Genomic DNA, 22,730 nt, shown 5'->3' on the forward strand with positions numbered 1-22,730 from the left:
TTTGCAGTGGGAGAGCAGAGGAGCGGCTGGTTTGAATGAAATCCTTCATCACAAGTGACTCTGTTTCTTTGTCTCCTTCGCAGATGTGCCGAGGAATTTTTCAGTCAATCTGGCCACTAAGACCAGTGTTCTTCTGACTTGGGAGTTTCCAGAGACCACCAACCCCTATCGCTTTACTGTATGTCCATTGTGCTTGAGATAATGTGTGAAATAATGCAACATATGGAAGTAAAATTTGCTGCATGCTTTTGTTTATAATGCCTCATATTATCGTAGGTTTCAGGATTTCTAGTGTGCATGGCCCCGACCTGAATTATACTCAAATGTATTAGTGTCAACCTTTTAGCACCCACTGTTCCACCTGTGGGATGGTGGATTTATTTAGAATTTTATGGAGTAGCACTCCAAAAAGTTTGAGAAATTTCCATACAAAAGAATGAAGTGTAAAACACCCCATAACACATCCATTTTGGAAGGATTCAACAAATGAGACACGTGTTAATTAGTGAGATGTTGGTAGACGGATTTTGTTACCTTTGGAGACTCGGGCTAGCCGTTTACCCCTGTTCGCAGTCTTTATGCTAAGCTTCAAACTTCTCATTTAACTCTTCACAAGAAAGAGATTAAGCTTATTAAAAAATAAAAATAAAAAGTTGTAATTTTTCTTGCAAATGTGGCAGTGGCGTATCTTCCCATAGGTGGCCGCCTTGGACGCCACCCAGAGGGGGGCACCAAAATTCCACCCAAATTATTATTATTTACTATTATAGATATTAAAAGAAAGAAAGAAAATTATCCAAAATTCTAATGCTAACAGTCAGTCTGTAGTAGGAGCGCCCCCTCTAGTCCTGGTAATGCAGTTCACCATAATATTTAATATCAGTGAGTGATCATCACAGTCAGAACATGCCTGAGCATTGATGGTGGAGTGGAGTGTATGTGTGAAGAGCATTAGAGTAAGAGAAAATGAAAAGGCAAAAGCCATCCAGGGCACAGTACAAAAAAAAGGTAAAAGAAGAAGACAAAAAATTGCAAATTTGCACAAAGTGTATTCTTTTATTATTTATTATTATTGTTTGTTAGGTATGTTGTTTTTTTGTTCTTTAGATTTCTTATTAGCTTTTTTTTAAATAAATATATATATATGAGATAATAATAGTAATAGTAATGGGGGCGGTGCAGTAGCGGTGGTGGGAGGTTGCCTTGGACGCCAGATGTGCCAGGTAGGCATTGCAATGTGGCAGTGCAAAATTGTAATAAAGCATGGGTCTTCAACATATGAGTTTATAATTTATATATATATTTTTTTTAACTTTTTTTTCCTCAAAGTATTTGTAATAATTAAAAATAAAATTAATTAGGGGCATTGGTGGATTAGTAGATAGAGCAGGCACCCCATGTACAAGGCTGTTGCCGCAGCGGCCCGGGCTCGACTCCAGCCTGTGACCCACTGTTCTATCAATTAAAGGCTAAAATGTCCTAAAAAAATCTTTAAAAAAAAATAAAATTAAATAAAATTAATTAAAATAATATATGATAAAAAATAAATAATATATATAATAATAATAATAATAATAATATAATTAAATCATAATTAATAGATAATAATGATGTATAATTAAAAAATTAAAATATGAAAATGCACATTACCATGAGTCCAAAATATTATTAGCATAGATGAATCAGCCTTTTCATAAAAAAAAAATATTTACAGTAAACAACACTGACGATAGGCTAACTGTTACCCATAAATCCTGCTGCAATGAGTTGAGCTAACCAACCTGTGCTAAATCACTGTACCTTCTAAATGTATGTTTCACATCAAAACATGATGTACAAATATATGAATCTGTCAGTAATTGCTATTTTAATGGCTCGGTATTGTACCATAAAAGGGTATGTATATACATGGCACTTTAGGCCACCCTACACTTAATTGTTGGCCCAGTTTAATATGTAACTCAGTTTTATACGATATATGTAGTAGAGGGTCTCTGATCCGTCTCACTTTCAGCAAAATGTTAAAGACCTCTGCAATAAACCATTAAAAACTTTCCAGAATTAAATGATAAAAATTTGTTTTGATTTCAGCAGACTACTCTAATATCCTACTATAGCACAGCATCATCAGCATATAGTATATGAATAGGCATCTTTACCTTTTACCTATTGTTCTGACATCACTAACCCTCTCCCCTCCTCCAGGTGGACTATAATCGACAGAAGATGGAGGTGGATGCTCGTCTGAGAAAGGCAGTCATCCCAAACCTTCAGCCTGACACCAGCTACGACTTTAAGATCACTGCACCGGAGGGCAACATGGGAGGTCTTCGCCACCGCATCTCCGCCAAGACCTCCCCGCCAATCACCATCCGCCGCCCTGAGACTGACCACACTCGTGACACTGAGACCACAGTCACCATAATCCTGCCGTCGCTGGAGACTCGCACTCCTGTCAAGTAAGACTGAGTTTGTTGTTGTGAAATAGTCTCCCTGGCTTCAACAGACTCGATGTGCTCAGGTCAGATTGCATCTAAAGGTGTGTGTGGCGTGATGATAACACTTCCTGACTGACAAGATGGTGAAGATTAGGTGCAACAAGTTGGCATGGAAACGTGAAAATAGTTAGACGTGTTTGCTATTGTATCAGTGCTCCTGGTGTTATGTTGTTTGTCCTCCTCTGCTCCCACAGGAACGTGTATGTTGTTGTGGTTCCGCTGAGGAGAGCCCGCGGCGGTGTCATCAGACACCTCAAGAGCCCAGATGAAATGGACCTTGAGGAGGTGAGAACCACAACAATGACGGCACCCATTGATGTCTGTGCCTGGAAGGAGGAAAGGACCTATAAACACACGCACACACATACACACACACACACAATCCTATTGCTTAGAACTCCTGGCAACGCTTACCCTTTATAATTCAGTATCAGTGTTTAAACATTAGTCATAGATATTGGAACGTCTCTTATTTTCCTTGTCTGTGTTTTCCGTCTCCCTTTTTCTCCTCTCTCCATCTCAGCTGTTAAAAGACATCAGTCAAAAGCAGAGGGATTCTCGGCAGCAGAAGCAGGTGGACCTGCGGCGGGCTTACATCACAGCCCGTTTCACACCTGCCACCCTGCCGGCCTTCTTCACCCTGGGGGACCAGCTGGACTATGGAGGCTTTGAGAACCGAGCTCTAGAGCCGGGGCAGGAGTATGTCTTCTTCATCCTGGCTGAGCTCAACTCCACAACCGGGGTACGAAAGCAACTGTGTCACTTCTCTCTTCTTCCCCGTGTTTATAACCACTCCCTTGCTCCCCGCTGCCTGTGTTTTCCTGCTGCAGGCTGTCACTTTACATTGTAATCAATACGGCCTCACTGCTAAAACAATAAAATGCACGTCAGTCAAAGAGCTGTAAGCAAAAGGCAATAACCTTCACGTACTTCCATCACCACTGCTAATAAAGAGTGAGTGTACCTACTGTGGCAGCAGAAGAGATATTGCCTTGTGCGCTGCACTGGATTGTGTATATGTGCATTTGAATTGGAAAAGACGTAAATATACGACTTGAATTAAGATAGAATTTAGATTTTTATTACATGTTTTTTATTAGGGACATTTTGCCCAGGGGACGCTCTACAAAAGCGCTTCTAAACTAATAAAAAGGTTTTTTATTCGGTTTATTTTAATTATAGAAGCCCGTATAATGTCAGTAAGCTCAGGTACATTCTTTATGTGTTGTGCAATACAAGTCAAATATGATTTCATACACACATGTTCATGTAAAACCATGTGTCATGTTGCAGCTTGGTCACAATTACAGGAATGCCCTTTCAGTCTAATGCAATCCAGTGCAACAGCTCTGCAACGACTCCTTCTGTAGAGGGTTATATTTTGTTGAGACTCGGTGACAAACCCATACAGTAGAGGGTTGGATTGCTTTTTAGTGTCATGTGCAAGTGTTTTTTTGTCCACTGAGATAAAAATAAGACAGAATAGCAAAAAACAAAACACTGTTCTTTCTGCTGTGTGTTTGTGCACAGAAAATGTACGTGGCCAGCCCCTACACAGAACCTGTGATCGCCCCAGATTCAGACCCCCAGCCCCTCGACGCAGGCGATGGTCTGATCTGGGTGGTTGGACCCGTCCTGGCTGTGGTCTTCATCATCTGCATCGTCATCGCTATCCTCCTTTACAAAAAGTGAGTGGGACAGCTTTGATTATCTTAAAGGATATTTTTTCTTAACATCAATAAATCCCATGAAAAAATATTAATTCATCGGACTATCTGTCAAGACCGTCTCTGATACCCTTTATCTATCAGAATTAGAGCATATGTGCGGGTTATTAAACCAGCAAATAATAGGCAATAGGCTCCTTTTCCATTGCCAGTGGTGTGTCACATTCAGCGCCACAAATGTACCAGAACACATGGTTAGTAAACAGCAGAGAGCAGCATGGAGGCCAGTGAAAGCAACGGTTACTTCTTTTTTAAGTGTTGCTTTCAAGCTCCGTCGACTTTGGAAGGATGTTTGAGCGCTACTTGGACATAGACGGACAGAATTTGTCGCAGAACGTCACTAAACCATGCTGGACAAGCGGCAAAAATTATCGTGTCAACCCAGGTATCGTGTTTACATCACTACGGTCATTGCTGGATAAATATCTGTGACTGCTGCAGAGTTATTTGTCCCAAAAATGAACGTCAGTTGTAACCTTTCCCACTAAAGACAAAAGCCAGATGTTAGTGGGTGGTACTCATCCCTACCGATGATATAATGCTTCATAAATATATACTTTTATATTTAAAAAAGACCGCAATTTCCAAAACGGGTGGGCACTGTCGTTTTTAGTAACCATTACACAAATGGGAGTAAACAGTTAATTTGTTTTGGACTATTTTTAGTGAGGTCCTGGTTTCCCCGCAGCTAACATGAGCAGGCAAATTTTAACATCTTTAATACTGAGGATACTTGACATTTCAGACCACTTCACAACACTGGATACAGTTTATTGTATTGAGTAACTGCTGGAGCTTTTTAACATTACAAACTACAAAGCGTCACAACTGCTGTCAAGCTGTCAGAGGCTCACTAGTGTGTGTGACTCTGCCCGAGGCACAGGGCTCACACTCCCGAGACAAGAGGGGCAAGGAGGGCCTCAGCAAATCAATACCAGCATGTGCTTCCACAGTGATATGAGATTTTACCTGTTTTAGATAATCACATTTGTAGTAAAGTTGATTGGACAAAATTGCAAGGTCAAGCAATTTGCGTTAACTGTTGCAATCGCAAAATTGCAACATCCTGGAGGGACTGATTCATGGCATCAGTATGGCGTATATCGGATTAGCTCACAGCAAACTAAAGTGACCATGTCCATGATAATGAAGGAACGTGTCAGTGATGCAGTGGTGTGGCTTACTGATGTGTATTCTTTGTAGTTTTCGGACAACAGTGGAGCTCTGTGGACAGAGGAATATCAGGCTTTGGCTGTGCTAACAATACTTGTTACTGCTGTAGGACCAAGTCATTGTTAGTTTTGCTTTCAGGGGAATTTTTGACAGCAGAAAAGTATTGAATATTTCCAGCCTCATTCTTTAAAGATACATTAAGTTTCTGTCTATCACGCTGTGCGCTCACATTCTGCCAGCAGCTGCCACCGGTATTTCTTGTACTGGCATTGTTTAATGTTTGACTATCCTCCCACAAATGCTCAACTTTTAGCCTGATATCCATCAAATTTGTTCCAATTTCAAAGTTTGTTCTCCCCTCAGACAGCTACCAAACAGTCTGACCCCGCTCTAGGCCTGTGTTATCTGCTGCAAACCATCAAGCTTTTGAATACTAATGCAAAATATTGATTTTCCTCTCTAACAATCTGTCTATTTCCTTCCTTTCCTTCCTCTAATTATTCCTTCCCTTGCTCTTGTTTCACTGGAAGCAGCAAACCTGACAGGTAAGATTAAACCAATGTCAAGCTCTTTGTTCGTTTTAACCTGCAGCAATTACATGATACCAGATCCTGTACAGAGAACTTGTACAAATCCGTAAAACAGCATTTCTGTTAATGCACTATTTACTCGAATCAAGGAGGCATGCTAACGATGTGTCACCAGTCTGGTTCTCTCTCCCCGGTTGTTTGCATGTGCTAATTGCTCTTTTGACTCAATGGTGTTTGAGCAGCAAGCGCAAGGACTCTGAGCCGGGAACCAAAAGCCTTCTGAGCAACGCCGAGATGATGGCCCATCACCCGACAGACCCTGTGGAGATGAGACGCATCAACTTCCAGACTCCCGGTATGCAGCATAGGCCCACACAGGCACCCAAACACACACACACTCTGTATTTGCATACTAAAGTGTACTTCCGATTGCTCATCATTCGGTGATGAAATATTCATGCGACTAATTTTAACTTTGGTAAGATTATGCAGACAAGATTGTGAAAGTACTCCTCCGCATCACAACCAACCTGGCAGCTTCCAGTCCTTTCGGAGATCAAAATGGCCGCTGCCCAGGTAGTACAGTCAGTGCTTAGTCACGGCTGAGTCATAACGGTGTGACAAAATCTGATCATCTCCGTTCGCCCACAGTCCACATGCCAGGCTGGAGATAGCACATCAGAACAGACAGAAATTACATCAATCTGTCTTATCACTCCTGAATGCTTCTTAGCTGGCTTTTAACGGTCAGAATCATGTATCAAAAGGTAAACTGGGGGTTAACTGTGATCATTTATAAAGGCATTGATTCTGTTCTTGCCAGCATAACCGACTAAAACCCCACTGTGAAGTAACTACATGGATTTTGCCGCTCCCCACCCCCCACAGAGTGAGATCTAACAACACAGCTGCTTTGGTCATGGCACCAGGGTGATGATGCTTCGCTTTCACTTCTTCCATTAAATTAACAGCATCCAAAAAACACATGGCCTCGAGGAACTGAATCACTGTTCTCACTATATTTTCATGATTGCAGTTTATGGAAGTCTCACAGGGGCCTCGTTGAAAGGGAGGCAAGACGTGTCACCATGGAGAAAGGTTTAGTCCCTAACCCGCCAGGATGTGTAAAGTCAAATGATGCTATTTTTAACTTAATCCATACATGAAGGTCTTTTTTTTTGCTTGTTCGCAGGAAGGAAAAGTAAAAACCCACAGAACAAAGCACTGCAGCTCCTATCTGCTATCATATGAATTTTTTACTCTCATGTGGCAGCAACCCTGAAGCTCCCACCTCACCCACTTCTCCTCTCCTGAGATTTGTGCTTTTTGAGATGCTCTGCAAAGATGAAATTTGTTTCCAGCTAAACCGGCTGATGCTATCTGAGGTCATTTTGGTCGTGACGGGAGCATTTTGTCGTGATTACCTGTGGGGGCTGCAGTGCTGGACTGAAGGAGAAAATCACCACTGATATGCGCTTGTTTTTGATAGCTGTAGCTGCAGAGTGAGTTAAACGCTCAAAAATGGACATGCATTGCAATTCAAGAAGCACTGAGAATGCGTCCTGACTTAAAAAGATTGTGTTTATTGCGCACAAAGCAGTGTTTCTTTGATTTATTGTTGTAGCTATTTGCCTTTTAAATGGACAGCGGCTCACTATAGCTCCTCTTCTCACTCCAGCTGTGAACAGAAACGACTGTACAAGGCATAGGTTGCCTCCTTCGTGTGTGTGTGGGTGTGTGTGTGCACGCAACCCCTCCTAATTAGTGTTCTGTCTGTGTTTGTTTTCTCTGATTCGTTGCTCCTCTGATCACAGAGAAAGCAATTTATCAAAGAAAAACAATTTACAAACAAACAAGACTTGCCTCACTTTGTCCTCGCACATGGATCAAAATTGATTTTCTGCCTCAGCGTGCTCCTTAATGATATGTGATGTTCTCTGATTGTATAATTATCTTCACGTCTTTGCATATGAGTGATGTTGACCCGCAGTGATTTGGGTTATTCAGCTGAAGCCTGCGTCACCTCTGACCCTTGTTGTCGCACAGGAATGATGAGCCACCCTCCCATCCCCATCAGCGAGCTGGCCGAGCACATAGAGCTGCTGAAAGCCAACGACAACCTGAGGCTCTCGCAGGAGTACGAGGTGAGGCATACATTATCATTCCATATGAATAAAAGGATAACATCCTTATTGTTTAGAGATGTTAAGCCTGTTAAGCCTTCGCATCATAAAGCAAATGTTATTTAACGGCTGTATCTCCGCGTGCAGATTATATGTTCATGATTTATTCAGTGCTGCAATTTGTTGCTGCAACTTGTCTACATTACAGAGCACTCTCTTTCCATTATCCCTAAATGCACCTCTAAATATGCCACCACGCACTCTTAATGTGTGCGTATTTGCTGCTTCTTCCCCAGTCCATCGACCCTAGTCAGCAGTTCACCTGGGAGCATTCAAACCTGGAGGTCAACAAGCCCAAAAACCGCTACGCCAACGTCATCGCGTACGACCACACCAGAGTCATCCTGGCTCCCATAGAAGGTGAGGATTAGCTGGAATGGAGCAGCATGTTAAAGAAGATGTTTAGAGATCCTAATGGGAGGGTCTGTATTTGTGTTCAGGGGGGCGAACACAAAGCGAGGGGGGAGAGGGAGAGCTGCGTGATGGATGAAATCTGAAATTGCAAACAGTGCTCAAGACTGGCTGTGTGCAGTGGCATGAGACTGACAAACAGCGCGAGTGCATTCAAGTGCAGCCAGCACTCCTCCAGAACAAGAAGGAGGAGAATGGATTTTGATCTGTAGCTCATGAATTTACAGCGATGGAGTCTTGTTTGTTTGTTGTCGTCGTCCGCTAGTCATCCAGCAGCTTTCTGTTGGAAGCCCCGGCTGCCAGAAACAAACAGTTCGTTAGGCTGTTTGATGTCATACACGCAGGTTAATTTATTATGTCGCTTCTGCAGATTGCAGTTTAGCAGGAGCCTCACAAAGTGTCTCGTTTGCAGGTATCCTGGGGAGCGACTACATCAACGCCAACTACATTGATGGCTACAGGAAGCAGAATGCATACATCGCTACCCAGGGGCCGCTGGCGGAGACGTTCGGGGATTTTTGGAGGATGGTATGGGAGCAGCGGGCCGCCTCTGTCGTCATGATGACGCGCCTGGAGGAGAAGTCGCGGGTAGGAAGCGAGACGCCCACTGACGCTCAATATAGCTCTCAGTTTACCTGCAACTTATAGTTCTAGAACCTTTTTGCTGAACAAATGGGAGTTTGGATCTTTTGAAGTAGGGTTGTATGAGGTACTTATCCATAGTCAGTGTATTACAATTTGTAATGGCGGTCAGCACGCCCCCAGTTTGGAGTTTGACACGCAAGCTAAGAAATTACTTCAGTTTTGGCACTCCTGCTGCTCCTTCAAACTAGGGGCATGCTGACAGACATCTACCATAGGTAAAGCACTTACTAAATACTTCATCAAAAATCTGTCAAAAATCAGAACTATCCCTTTAAGAGAGGTTCAGTCTGCAAGCTGTAATAATAATGATGATAATCTTTTCTGTATATTTAGATAAAGTGTGACCAGTACTGGCCAAGTCGCGGCACAGAGACGTACGGGATGATCCAGGTCACCCTGCTGGACACAATGGAGCTGGCCACATTCTGTGTCCGCACCCTCTCCCTGCATAAGGTAAATTACATCCCTCTTTTCTCCACTCCTTCTCCGTCTGATTCAACGCTCTGCCCTTTCCTCTAGTAATTACTGTCATATCCAGTGAAAACCGCTTTGATCTCCCGAGTTTACAGTTAAACACCAGCTGGAGTAATCATGAATTTCCGCCGTCACTGAATGAGCAGCGCATGTGGACACACGGCGGAGAATAGATTAGTCTGGGCTTCATGGAGTGCTCAAACCAGGCCAGCCTCCCTGTGTCAGACGCTGAGATTTGATCACTGTTGGAAGCGGAGCACTTTCTTATAGCACAGGGCTAATCTAGGAGCACCAGACTAGCGTGTTTCTCTGGCCTACTTACCAACACAGAAACTAGGCCAACTGTAGCTTCCAAGTGTAGCACCGCTTCTCAAAATTTTTGTTGATGTGTTGCGAAACGTCAAGTTAGGAGATCAGTCATACAGTAGAGGATAATGCACATGAAGTGTTTAGCAGTGCTAGCATTAGTCCTGTCTATTGTGTAGTTTGTTTGTGCACAATGTAGGAACATTTGGGGTATTTGCTTTCTTTATATGATATAAGAACTACTCCTTCATGTACAGTGTGTATAGGATTCCTTTACGTACATTAAGAACCTACTTGGACTGTATGAAAAAAATGGCTTGTTTGGCTGGCCGTGATGCAGATGTGTCAGGTTAAGTTACACTTCTGACCTGTTTTTTTGTCTCTTATATCAGAGTGGCAGCAGTGAACGGCGAGAAGTGCGTCAGTTCCAGTTTACAGCCTGGCCAGATCACGGTGTGCCAGAGTACCCCACCCCCTTCCTTAACTTCCTCCGCAGGGTCAAAGCCTGCAACCCTCCTGACGCTGGACCTATCATCGCTCACTGCAGGTACAGTACACACTCCCAGGTTTATCATTGTGGGAAGTATTTGTTTTCTTGCTGAAAGTTTGATAAGATGGACACCACTGCTATGTCTGTTCTTTGTAAGCTGTTGATGGTAACTTTTATAAAAATATTTTTTTGTCATGTTTGCTGATACTGTGTTGCTGTAAAATGCAAGAGTCAGTCCAACTGGAGAGTGGTGCTGAGTTTCTTCTCAACAATGTGGCAGTCGGGTCACAAACGTTCTCATTTTACAGCTAAACAGTGCACTAAAGTGTGTCTCTGAAAACATCTGTTTCAGGAAATAGTCAATGCAGTCACAGAATCTCGAATCACGCCTAGTTTGATGACAGTTCAAGAGCCATGGTTGAGCCACAGTAGATTCTAGCAAATGCGATTAGAGATATTTATATATTTTGTCTCATATAATATTTTGCGGCTGTAGTGACAGTTTAACAAATATGACAAAAAGTTATTTTCTTAACAGTTTGGATACTGCCGTGGGTGAACTGCAGCCCGGTTGTTCTGGTACTCCTACGATTCGCACATTCTCATTCGTCCTTTCAAGTCCTCCCTTACCTTTTAGATCATTCACCATGATTTGTAGGGAGACCACTTTGTCTGACCAGGTTAAGAGTCCTCCCTCAACGTCCTTAATGTCCCCCTTCATTTGCTCTATTTCGAATCTGACAGCCGCAGTGTTGTTCCCGACTTCAGCCTTTACCGCTCGTAGTTCACTTTTTAGAGCGTCAAAATCTTCAGTTAGGGCATTCTTAAATTCCTGCCTTTTCACCACCAATATATCGGATCTCAGGGACGAGAGGATGCCAGACTTAATTGCCTCCAGGTTCGTGTTTGTAACTTCTGACTTTTTCTGGGTAGCAGGTCGCGCGGGGCTACCTGGAGTACTCTGTGTCGAGGCTTCAGCCTTGTGCTGGAGAAGACGGTGTACTTGTACTTATGGAGACTTGCTGCCATGCATAACAATGATTGTCGACCAGTGTCAAGAGTTTTTAAATTAAAAATAGGATTACGTGCAGTGGATGTTGTTGAAGTGTCTTAATATTAGCTGTTTTGCAGGAGCCCTGAGAAACACGTCTTACTCCATGTCTTGCTCAACTGTGCCCCCACAAAAAGTTGTGTTCATAAAAGTTCCCAACTGTAGTGTTGTAAAGAAAGCTACTGCAAGGTCACAGTCAGCTTAGCATTAAGACTGTAAACAGGGGGAAACACCCAGTGTAGCTCTTTCTAAAACACATCTAAAGCTCACAAAATTACATGTTACGTCTAATGTGTTTGATCCGTACAAAAACCAAAATGTAAAACTGAAAAGTTGTGGTTTTACAGGAATCATGTCAGGGGTTGTTTCTCGGTCAGGTGCATCAACCTCCTGGAGTCTCCATTAGTTAACGGGAAACATCACGGTACTGACATGACTCCGTGTAGTCTGAGCACTCGGCCAATAGTCCAGTCCAGTTCATTATGTTTTTTCTGTGGATTTAAAAAACAGGATAAAACGTATTGATCAGTGAGGTTTAGAGGAGCTTGTAAGCAGATTTTTTGCTCTTTTGTTTTATGCTAAACTTGGCTTCATATTTGACGGACAGACATGACAGTGTTATTAATCTTCTCATCCAACTGCAGGCAAAAAGCTAATAAGCCCATATATTATGCAAAAACTAATTCTTTTAATAAGATATAAAAAGAAAAATCCTCTCTATTTGTCAACTCATATCCTGCTCATTCCTCTCCCTCTATTAGTGCTGGTGTTGGTCGCACCGGCTGTTTCATTGTCATCGATGCCATGCTGGAGCGCATTCGACACGAGCGCACTGTGGACATCTACGGTCACGTGACCCTGATGCGCTCACAGAGGAACTACATGGTGCAGACGGAGGACCAATACAGCTTCATCCACGAGGCCTTGCTGGAGGCTGTGGCCTGCGGAAACACTGAGGTGGCCGCCAGGAGTCTGTACTCATACATGCAGAAGCTGTCCAAGGTGGAGACTGGGGAGCACATCACCGGCATGGAGCTGGAGTTCAAGGTAAACTGCAGAGGAAAGGGTTTAAATGTAATACGCTGCCTCACATACAAAATGACACTGAGATTTTATCTGAAAAGAGAGGTAGAAAGGTGGTTCAACCGCTTTTGGTTCATGGCTTCTTAAAATGAAGTCATGTCTACCGATGATCCCTCATTACATGTTGCATGAGTCTGTGAGTTTCCTTTCTGAAATTATTTCTCTTGAATAATATTTAGTGTTTTAAAGATGTAAACCTACCTAGGGAAAAAAATAAAAATATTAACAATATTTTATGTAAAATTCTTTCCTATCTTGTCATCTTACAGTGGTCTCCTACAGTAGCTGACCAGGAAAATAATCCTGAATAATCCTACATTCTTGCAGCTAAATCATTTTGGTTTACTGGATAATATTCTTTAAGATGAAACACTACAAGTAAATGTGCAGGTCAATTATTATATTTTGGTCTATTTTGCTTCCATTACACGTCTTCTGTCACACTACTTGAAAGAAAACGTCCAAAATTAACATTTAGGTGTCAATTTTTGTTCAGATTTCTGACCTGGAAACTTTTGCAAAAGGCAATTTTTTTTATTTGATAATGTTTTTTTCCCAGCAATCTCCACATCAGTAGCACTTACATAAACCAAACTTTCCATTTTCATTCCTATCTATATTCTAAAGGTTTTTACTGAAGGGTCAGTTCATATGTCATTCATAGCCTGATTTAAGTAACATTTTATTCCTAAAAACATGGAGAAAATTGATTTTTTTTTCTTTGCTGCTGACAGTATTTTAAGGTTTATGCAGTGATAAAAAGAAATATCCAAAATCCTCTCTGTAAAGGTCTTTAATATATCATCAAAATGAAACATGGTTTTTGAACCTGTCTGTATAAAATGTTTAGATTTCTGCTTTGGAAATGTATTTAATTAAAATAATGAATCATTTGCACATTTAAGCATAAAATTTCTGAAAACTTGTAAAACAAAAAAATGTCTTAATGTATGAAACTAACTGCGGAAATTTCATGGTGATATCTTTCATAGTGATTAACCCTATTCACCTTTAGTGTCTTATTGTTGGTCTAAAAATGTTTGAAATTTTGCAAAGCATGTCTTTAAAGGCAATTTCCTCAGCACTTACATTGGCAAGGCAAGGCAGCTTTACTTGTATAGCACATTTCATACACCAAGGCCATTCGAAGTGCTTTACAGAGCAATAAAATATAAGACTTAATAAAGGATACAGAAAGAGTAAAGAGAAAAAAAATGATATAAAAGGTAAAATGAATTACCAAATGATTTACAATTTTAAAAAATCACCATTAGAAATAGAAAAGTGCAGACGGGGTGCAAAGATAAAAAGATTATTTGAAAAGATTTAAAACTGAGTTTTAAAATAAGGTTGCAGTCATCACAGGCTGGAATAGGCAGTGTAAAACTTCCAAGTTTTATTCCTATCTACATGCTGGTTTTCACAGAGCGGTTTATTCATATATCATTCATAGCTTAATTTATAGAACATTTTATTCCTAAAAACATGGCAAAAATATATTACTTTAATGGCTGTTGACAGTATTTCTGTTTTATGGAGTGATTAAAAGTTATATGTAAAAGTCCCTCTGTGAAAATATTTATTCTTAAATGTCATTAAAATGAAACAGGTATTTTGAATCTGGATTTATCCAGTGTTCAGATTTGGAAATGTTTGGAAATGAATGTAAATTAATGCATATTTAATTAGATAATGCCTCATTTGCATATCTAAACATGAAATTTCAGAAAACTTGTAATACAAAAAAAATATTTTTTTAATGTAAGTAATGAGCTGGGGGGGTTTCAAGGTGATATCTGTCCCTCAAATTGAAAAAACATCATCACACGTTCCCATTTTCTCTCCCCATCCAGCGACTGGCGAACACCAAAGCCCACACGTCCCGGTTTGTCACAGCCAACCTGCCTTGCAACAAATTCAAGAACCGACTGGTCAACATCATGCCCTATGAAACCACCCGCGTCTGCCTCCAGCCAATCAGAGGTCTGGAGGGCTCTGACTACATCAACGCCAGTTACATTGACGGATACAGGTATGCTCCTGTCCCGGAAACACTAATATGACCTGATCCTCTCGTCCTCTCGTGACGGCTCGCTGAGTGAATAGATTGGATGGGTTTTCACTACAGCGCTTCCACCTGTCACGTCCTGTCAAATCTGTCGTTACTGTATACATGTTCCTGCTATTTGTCTCGCTGCACGGCACTCGCTTCGGTCACAGCGCTTCTGATGATTCAGGCATTCATAGTGGTTGTACACACATGTTTTGACTGTTCCTCTTCTTGCCTGAAGCTTGACCCGCTTTTCAGTCTGATGTTTGACAGAGGGAGAAACAGGGAGAATGAAGGGAGGAGGTGGCTTCTTAAAGGGATAGCTTGCCGATTTTGGACTGTTGCTCGAACTACAGGTTGGATTTCTGCATTTTTGAATGCCAGTGGATCAAGAGAGAGACCTGCTATGCCCCTCTCTCCCTCAAACTGAGACCAAACTCGGATCAAACCCCACCCCCTCAACAAGATTCTGTTACTGTATTGCCTAAAATGTCGTCAGAAACATATTTTAGTGCACTGTTTGGCTGTGATAGCGAGAGTTTGAGAACAAACTCAAATATAAACCATGCTTCTGCCACTGAATTGCCTATTTCTCTCCTAAAATGTCTTTAGAAACATATTTTAGCTTACTGTTTAACTGTAATGCAAGATCACTCATTACCAGCCAGCTGCCGTGTTGTTTCCTGTGTTGAAACGGACAAGCTCACATTACACCACCTACAAGAAGGAGCGTTTATTGGTCTGGTGTGGTGCAGTGCATTCTTATAGTTATAGGTCTTCTACCTCTTGAGCAAAAGCGAATGCCACAGCCAATTTTCTCTGTTTTCCAGCTCATGTAGCACCAGTTTCAAAAGTATTTGCATCTTTCTACTGCAGTAATATGAAACTACCATCTTTCCTGCAGTCAAATACCTCTTGAATGTGTGTGTGTGTGTTTGTGTGTAGGCAGCAGAGAGGCTACATTGCCACACAGGGTCCACTGGCTGAGACTACGGAGGATTTCTGGAGGATGCTGTGGGAGCACAACTCCACTATAGTGGTCATGCTCACTAAGCTGAGAGAAATGGGACGGGTGAGTATGCACACACACAAAGTGCCACCAATAATAGCCAGTGTTAGCCCTGTGCACAAAGTCATCAATCCTGTTTTCTCCTGCTCTCTCAGGAGAAGTGTCACCAGTACTGGCCCGCCGAGCGCTCAGCCAGGTACCAGTACTTCGTGGTGGACCCCATGGCTGAGTACAACATGCCTCAGTACATCCTGCGGGAGTTCAAAGTTACGGATGCCAGGGTGAGTTCATGGCGTCTGTGTGTTTAATGACTTGTTCTCCTGTTGTATGTTGTATTCAAACAGCAGTGTCACGTTACACTCTTTGGCTTTTCTGCTCTATTCCCAATCCATCAGTGCTGTTAGAAGGCAGCGGGGCAAAGCATGTCCTATCGACCTGTAGTGTGTGTTGGTTAGTGTGTGTTTTGTATGTGAATGTGTGTAATACAACAGGTAGACACTTTCGGCAGGCAGCCCGTGATCACTTATTCAACCATTGCTGTCTCCAGATCACCTTGACAGCATGCGTGTATGTGAATGAGGGTGTGCACTCGTGTGCTCTCGTGCACATATCAGCCAGTCATAGATAACTCCAGTTAAGCCTGTCCTGCACTGACGCCACATCGACAGATGCTCTATTGATCTCCATTAAAGGGGAGTCAGGAAGGCTGAGCAGAAGAGAAAAGATGTAATTGCCTACTGAGTGGCTGACAATAGCAGACGCACTGACGTTACAGCTTGAAGTTAACCACAGCCACTGATCCAGGGTCAGATAACAGTAATCATTAGAAGGAAAAAAGGATATTGCCTGGCAGAATCTCACTCTTCAGTCAATACAGCAAGAAGAAGCTCTTTAAATAGTCTTTTTGAAATAATCATCTCACATAAACAATAACTACAACATCTCTCTGCGTGTTGAAAACACACCTCAGATCCTTCTTCATTATTCATTTTTCTCACTCCTTCAGGATGGCCAATCACGGACAGTGCGTCAGTTCCAGTTCACTGATTGGCCAGAGCAAGGTGTGCCCAAATCTGGGGAGGGCTTCATCGACTTCATCGGCCAAGTGCACAAAACCAAGGAGCAGTTTGGCCAGGACGGACCAATCAGCGTTCACTGCAGGTGAGCAGTCGGGTTTAACCTCACATCTCATGATGAAACTATTAATTGTAAAAAGTGTGGGGCAGGAAATCAGAATCAGAAATACTTTATTGATCCCTGAGAGGAAATTATAATTTGTTACAGCTGCTCTAATGTAAAGAATAGAGAATTACAAGAGGTAAGAATAAGAGTATGAAATAAAGTGTGTAAAAATAAAGCAATAAAATGTGCATTATACCACTGTGTTTAACACTAGTACTAAAATATTAAAATAGAATATATATCGTTATTGGATGTAAGTTTGAAAATTTAACTACAATATATACATCAGTAAAAAAAAAACAGTAGAATTAGAGTTGCACAGTTATGTGCATTGTATGTTGAATCAATAAAAACATTCAAGAGGTTAAAAATATTGCACAGTTGAATAACTGCATAAAAGAAGTCCTCAGACCCAGAAATGAGTTAGCATTTTAGCACATCCAGTTCCTTCGTGTTGAAGTCAATGGGTTTTTTTGAATGGGTGTTTGGTTAGATGCCTGAAATAAAGTCTATGGTTAAGACGAGCTTTAGAAAGTTTAATGTTTTGTTCTATGACTTAAATTGCGTCAGTAAATAGATGGTTGCTAACAAGCAGCTAAATGAGACATAGAATGCTATCACGAAGAACACGGCGTTACATCATCGTTGTGGTTGTGACATCAGGTCATACAACCGTTGTGTAGCTTGTTTATAGCCAAACGTTAGCTTTTTACTTGTGGTTATTGTATTTATGTTTTTAAAAAATCATAAAGGTGTTCATGTCTGAAGATTATCTTGCTCAACAAAACATGTAAGAATCACAAACCTTAACTTATTTTACTGCAATTGTGGCTTTTTGTGGAAGGAACCAGGTTCATGCTAACTTCCTGGTTGGCCTCCAAAAAAAAACCCCACCATCCCTGCACCACTCTATAAAAAGTACATTTAACTGCACAATAACTGCAGTGGGTTGGTCTGAATGCAGCACAATGTTTACTAACACATTGTAAACTATATTTAAATGTTTCCCCTTATGGCTGTAGTGCTGGCGTGGGGCGGACAGGTGTCTTCATCACTCTGAGTATTGTCCTGGAGAGGATGCGTTACGAAGGGGCGGTGGACATCTTCCAGACTGTCAAAATGCTGCGCACACAGAGACCCGCCATGGTGCAGACTGAGGTAAACACTGAACAGCATGTGGGACTTACTGATTCATTAAGCACGGCGGAGACATGAGTGAGGGAAGCACTGATACAGCACACTAATGGTGCTGCTTAAAGGGAGAGGACACCACAAAATCAAATGTACATTTTCCCTCTCACCTGTTGTACTGTTTATTAATGGAGATTGCTTTGGTGTGAGTTGCTGAGAGATGTCTGCCTTTTCTCAAATATAATGTTTGTGGATGGCATTTGGTTTGCTGTGATTTCTTTAAGGCAGGCTTGTTTATAAAAACACAAGCTGTGTTACACTCTGATGACTTTTTTTACGATGCTATTGGAGTAAACATGCATAATATTATCAGTCAGCTGATACATATAATATAAAACATTCTCTGAGAGACATAAAACCTGTGCTTTACAGCCAAAAAAACTTCTAAAACATGGCTTTACATATTTGGCCTTCTCTATTATGCACATTTTCTTCCAACTGTGTGTACTCATATTTTAAAATACTATGTGTGCCAATTTAATTTGTATTCCTCAATATCCTTATTACTGTTTGACTGATTTGAAGCTACCCATGTTTTTGCAAATGTTGAGTTTTAATGAGCAAATAAGAAAAAAGATATAAGTGCGATGTGAGTCTGCAAATACAAATCTTACAAGGAACATTTAATCCTCTAGTTAATTTGAAAAACCACCAAACTGAGAGATTAGATAGATGGTGACATTTAGAATTTCCAACAAACAGTAAAGTCAGGATTTCAGTAAAGCCTCTGTTGCAGTTCTCGTTAAAAATAAGTCTGTTCCCGTGTACGGCAATGATTTCTCACTCTATGTCTCACCCAGGACGAGTACCAGTTCTGCTACCAGGCTGCTCTGGAGTACCTGGGTAGCTTTGACCACTATGCAACGTAAGTGAAGAGACAACCATCCATCCATCTTTCCGCTTCAAGGTCCACAAACAAACCGACGAGTGAAAACAAGAGAAAGACGGCCTGAAACAACGTGAACATTGAACCTTTTTTTCCTGGGAGCGAGACTCAAAGATGAATTCTACACCGACAAGGACAAAAAGCAACAACAAAAACAGAAACAAGAACTCTGTGTCTGACAGCACCCACACTCACCAGGGGTCTCCCTGAGGAGGTGGTGGGTGTGGAGACTATCCATGTGTAATCCATATACTTACCTCAGTGTTCCAGTGTGAAGGACGTATAATACATGTGTGTTGTGGTCAGCTATCTCCAATATGAACCAGTGAAATACAAACGGCTTCTGAACAGGAATTATGATACTATATGTGTATAAAAAAACAAAAACAAACAAAAAAACAACACAAAGAGCCTGGATATTTGCTGCACCCTAAATGGGCTTTTTATCCTCAACTTTGTATCTATTGGTTTGGTGTACTAAGGGGTTACAAAGTGCAAAGGTGAACATTTCTATGTGTCCGTGAGTCTATTTCAGAGGTGTCTACATGCTGCCACAGGTAGCTCTGATTATAGTTTAAAGCAGATGACTAGGTTATGTCTCAGCAGAAGCCTACAGTAGGGACTCAACACCCTGAGGACTGTTGGAGAAGCATGTGGATGCTCATTTACCTGACGCACAGTGCCAAGAGAAACCACGCAGCGTGAACATGAACTGTGGCCTACAAGGAGAGATGGCTCCCTCTTTTATCCAGCATAACATAAAGTCAGACTAGAGACCGCTCCTAACACGCCGGGCCAAGGGTCAGTTCATGCTCCCCAAATCGCGTCCTCGCTGAGTAACAGCCGGCCTCAGAGCAGCGATTAGAGCCCGTCATATCCTCAACCGGGCCGAGATGTTGCGTTCTTCGTTAAACAAAGCTTGCTTGCTATTTGCCGTAGTCCTCGTTCATCCTCCAGCTCATCTTCCTCTCGACGTCAGCCCCCATTGTGTCAGCTCAGCAGTGGCTTATTGAAAGAGACGCTAATGAAAAAGCTTCGATCCCGTTAACACATCCCCCCATCTCTGCAGATTTTTGTGTGTTTTTACTGTACGTCTTTGCCTTACGCCGACTTACTAGTTGTGTTTCAACATGCTGCTTAATGTTCATGCGTTGTGTGCTAAACTTTTATTGTCATACAGTATCTTAAACCGAGGATGAAAGTTGTTTCCTGATCATCTTCCTCCTCTGAAGCTTACCTACTTGAATTGCACGACTTTGCAGTTAAATCAGTCTGGTGTTTTACTATTTAAGGCTACTGGCAGTGAAAGATAATGAGAGAAATCCCCCCAAAAAATATTCAGCGTGAGTGTTGAATTGCTCACTTTCAGCAGTCCTCTTCCTCTCACCCAACCTCCCCACCTCCCCACCTCCATGCATTCAATTTCTCTCTGTTCCTAAATCTCACTGTACAGAACATCCCGACTTAACCAAATGATGTTTCCCCCTCTGTCCTCTCCAGTACAACCGCACAAGTCCGTGATATCGATATATATCTTTTCTTGATTTAACATATAATCATAATTGGTCCCACGTGGTGATTGACGAGCACAGCGATGTTCCAGTGTATCAGACATCTCGGGCGATTTCACCGATTTTGTACATACAGTCTTATCATTGGAGTCCTATACAGTACAGTTACATACGTCTGAGCACAAGATATAACGTGGGATTGGATGTGATGTAGTTCTTATTGTCGCAAAAAAAAAAGCCTTATTGTTATCGTTCACTTTGTCATATTTATTTCATATGATTTTTTAAGATATTTATTATTCTATTTTGTTACTTTTTACGTTTGTTTTTAATCTATTTATTTGGGATATTTAGCAACTATAACCAATAAGATGTTTCTTTGGCGAGCCAATGTTAAAGTATGATATTGTCACTGTTTGTTTTTTTTATTTTTAATGGTCAGTTTTGGTGCTTTTTTATTTGCTTTATTATTATTATAAAGTTTGCCCTCTGTGTAGGGTGCTATTTGATACTGATTACTGATGTCCGACTAGTTAGCTAGAGATGTACGTTAGAGGCAGACCTAGTTTAAGTTTACAGTGATGCCCTTTTGATGCCCTCCCCCACTAAGCCTCCATAGCAACAGCAGTGGTGTGATCGTAGCAAAAGAGGTATGGTCCGCCCCACTGTGATGGGTTTAAGAGCATCAGAGAAATTAGCTATATAGAGCAGACTTGTTGTCAGACAAGCTGTTGGTATTTAGTTTGCTGGAAAGCACATGGTAGCAAGTGTATTTTTGACAGAGAATGGGTTAGGAATTGCCCAGCTACACACACCCTCAAAAGTTATTGTTTATACCTGAAATTATTCTGATATGAAATCTATGTGTGGTCCAGAAGTCTTGACAGTGTGTGACATATATGAAATATGTTATTCCTTCGATTTCTAATGATTATTGTGTCGAGAAATATAAAAAGGCGCACACACGAAACATAATATGAAATGTGTTGAGGGCCAGCTCTGACGACGCCATCCCCCTCACTTATGTACCTGTTCTTTCCTTTCAAACCATGGATGTAGATATTGTATCTTGACTTTGTATTAAAAGCAGGATGATTGGATATACAGCACAACGAGCTGCTTGATTCCTGTGGGGTTTATTGTTGCCTTTTTTGGTTTGTTATTCACTCCTCGTCCACTAGATGGGACCAAAGTAACTCTTTAATTGAAATGCACTCCTGTCACTGCACCCAGCTTTTACTTAATGCACACTGCACACCAAATTACACTGAGAAAATGTTGGGAAATTGGATTCAGTTGGTTTGGAGCCACAAAATTAAGTTGCATTCACTTCTGCCTGAACTTCAGATGTCCAATAACACAAGACAGAGGCAGGATAATGCCACATTTATGCCTTTTGGTATGGTAAAGATGGGAAACAAAGGTATACTATGCAGGACTTTCCTAAAAAAACAATTCATAGATACAAAAGTAATCCCTCTCAGTCATCACTTACGACCCACTTGAGGTGTGTGGCAGTGTATTTATCTGCAGAAACCCTACCCTCTGCCTTACTTTCTTATTTTTCTGTTTGCAACTATGTTACTACCTTACATCCAAGGGAAAGCTTTGAAAATTGCGAACCCAGCACCAAAAAATGCACATATAGCAATGTGACTCTGGGGTTGGCTTTTACTTTCATTTCACTGGCAATACTGTTTATAAAATGCAACTGACAGCTGTTAGTGTAAGGGACACAATACTTTACATTACACTGAGTGTAAAATATTACATTGAACAGCAGTAGTTATCCTGTGTGAGGCCAGACATAGTTGGATGTTGACATGACGGCTATTAACAAGTCGCATGAGCATTAAAACACACAAAAAATATTTTAATGGAAAAAACATTCTGTAATCTGGGGCTGGAAAAAAAGACAAATTTGAAACAGCAGTTTGACCAGAAAAAAAAAGAATAATTTGAGAGTTACTTGTAAAGATTTTTAACATTACTACTTTCATATTTGTATGGCGAATATGAAGCTACATCTAGCAGGTGTTTAGCTTAGTTTAGCACAACTACTGGAAGCAGGGGAAACAGCTAGCTTGGCTCTTTCCTAAGGTAAGAGAAAAAGGAATACACTTTGTACATATTAACATATATAATATGATATAATGTGTTTAATTAGTGAGCTTGAGAGGTTGTTGTTGTTAGGTTTTGCGACCTTTGGACAAAGCTAGCTAGTTTCCCCATTTCCGGTGTTAGTGCTAGGCTAAGCTAACCGTCTTCCGGCGCTAGCTTCGTATTTAGCATAAGGACATGACAGTGGTATCAACCTCCTCATATAACTT

General features: G+C 41.3%; 1 protein-coding gene across 10 annotated transcripts in view; it reads left to right on the forward strand.

Moving 5' to 3' along the window:
* Positions 1–21,515, forward strand: part of ptprsb (protein tyrosine phosphatase receptor type Sb) — a 109,046-nt gene extending 87,531 nt beyond the window's left edge. For 4 of the 10 annotated variants that reach the window (XM_033650624.2, XM_033650625.2, XM_078173238.1 and 1 more), the window contains 19 exons: positions 84–178; positions 2,206–2,459; positions 2,693–2,783; positions 3,022–3,240; positions 4,029–4,186; positions 5,929–5,943; positions 6,171–6,283; positions 7,975–8,072; positions 8,348–8,471; positions 8,935–9,110; positions 9,501–9,620; positions 10,340–10,494; positions 12,250–12,535; positions 14,425–14,603; positions 15,567–15,693; positions 15,786–15,911; positions 16,637–16,791; positions 17,835–17,970; positions 18,804–21,515. In XM_033650624.2, coding sequence (XP_033506515.1) covers positions 84–178; positions 2,206–2,459; positions 2,693–2,783; positions 3,022–3,240; positions 4,029–4,186; positions 5,929–5,943; positions 6,171–6,283; positions 7,975–8,072; positions 8,348–8,471; positions 8,935–9,110; positions 9,501–9,620; positions 10,340–10,494; positions 12,250–12,535; positions 14,425–14,603; positions 15,567–15,693; positions 15,786–15,911; positions 16,637–16,791; positions 17,835–17,970; positions 18,804–18,872 — 2,696 coding nt within the window. In that variant the 3' untranslated portion in view covers positions 18,873–21,515. The remainder of the gene's footprint in view (positions 1–83; positions 179–2,205; positions 2,460–2,692; positions 2,784–3,021; positions 3,241–4,028; positions 4,187–5,928; positions 5,944–6,170; positions 6,284–7,974; positions 8,073–8,347; positions 8,472–8,934; positions 9,111–9,500; positions 9,621–10,339; positions 10,495–12,249; positions 12,536–14,424; positions 14,604–15,566; positions 15,694–15,785; positions 15,912–16,636; positions 16,792–17,834; positions 17,971–18,803) is intronic. The other 6 variants (XM_078173240.1, XM_078173241.1, XM_078173242.1 and 3 more) reach the window with 3 other exon arrangements.
* Positions 21,516–22,730: the final 1,215 nt, after the last annotated feature.

Source organism: Epinephelus lanceolatus, chromosome 12 (genome assembly GCF_041903045.1).
Source record: "Epinephelus lanceolatus isolate andai-2023 chromosome 12, ASM4190304v1, whole genome shotgun sequence".
Lineage (NCBI taxonomy): Eukaryota > Metazoa > Chordata > Actinopteri > Perciformes > Serranidae > Epinephelus > Epinephelus lanceolatus.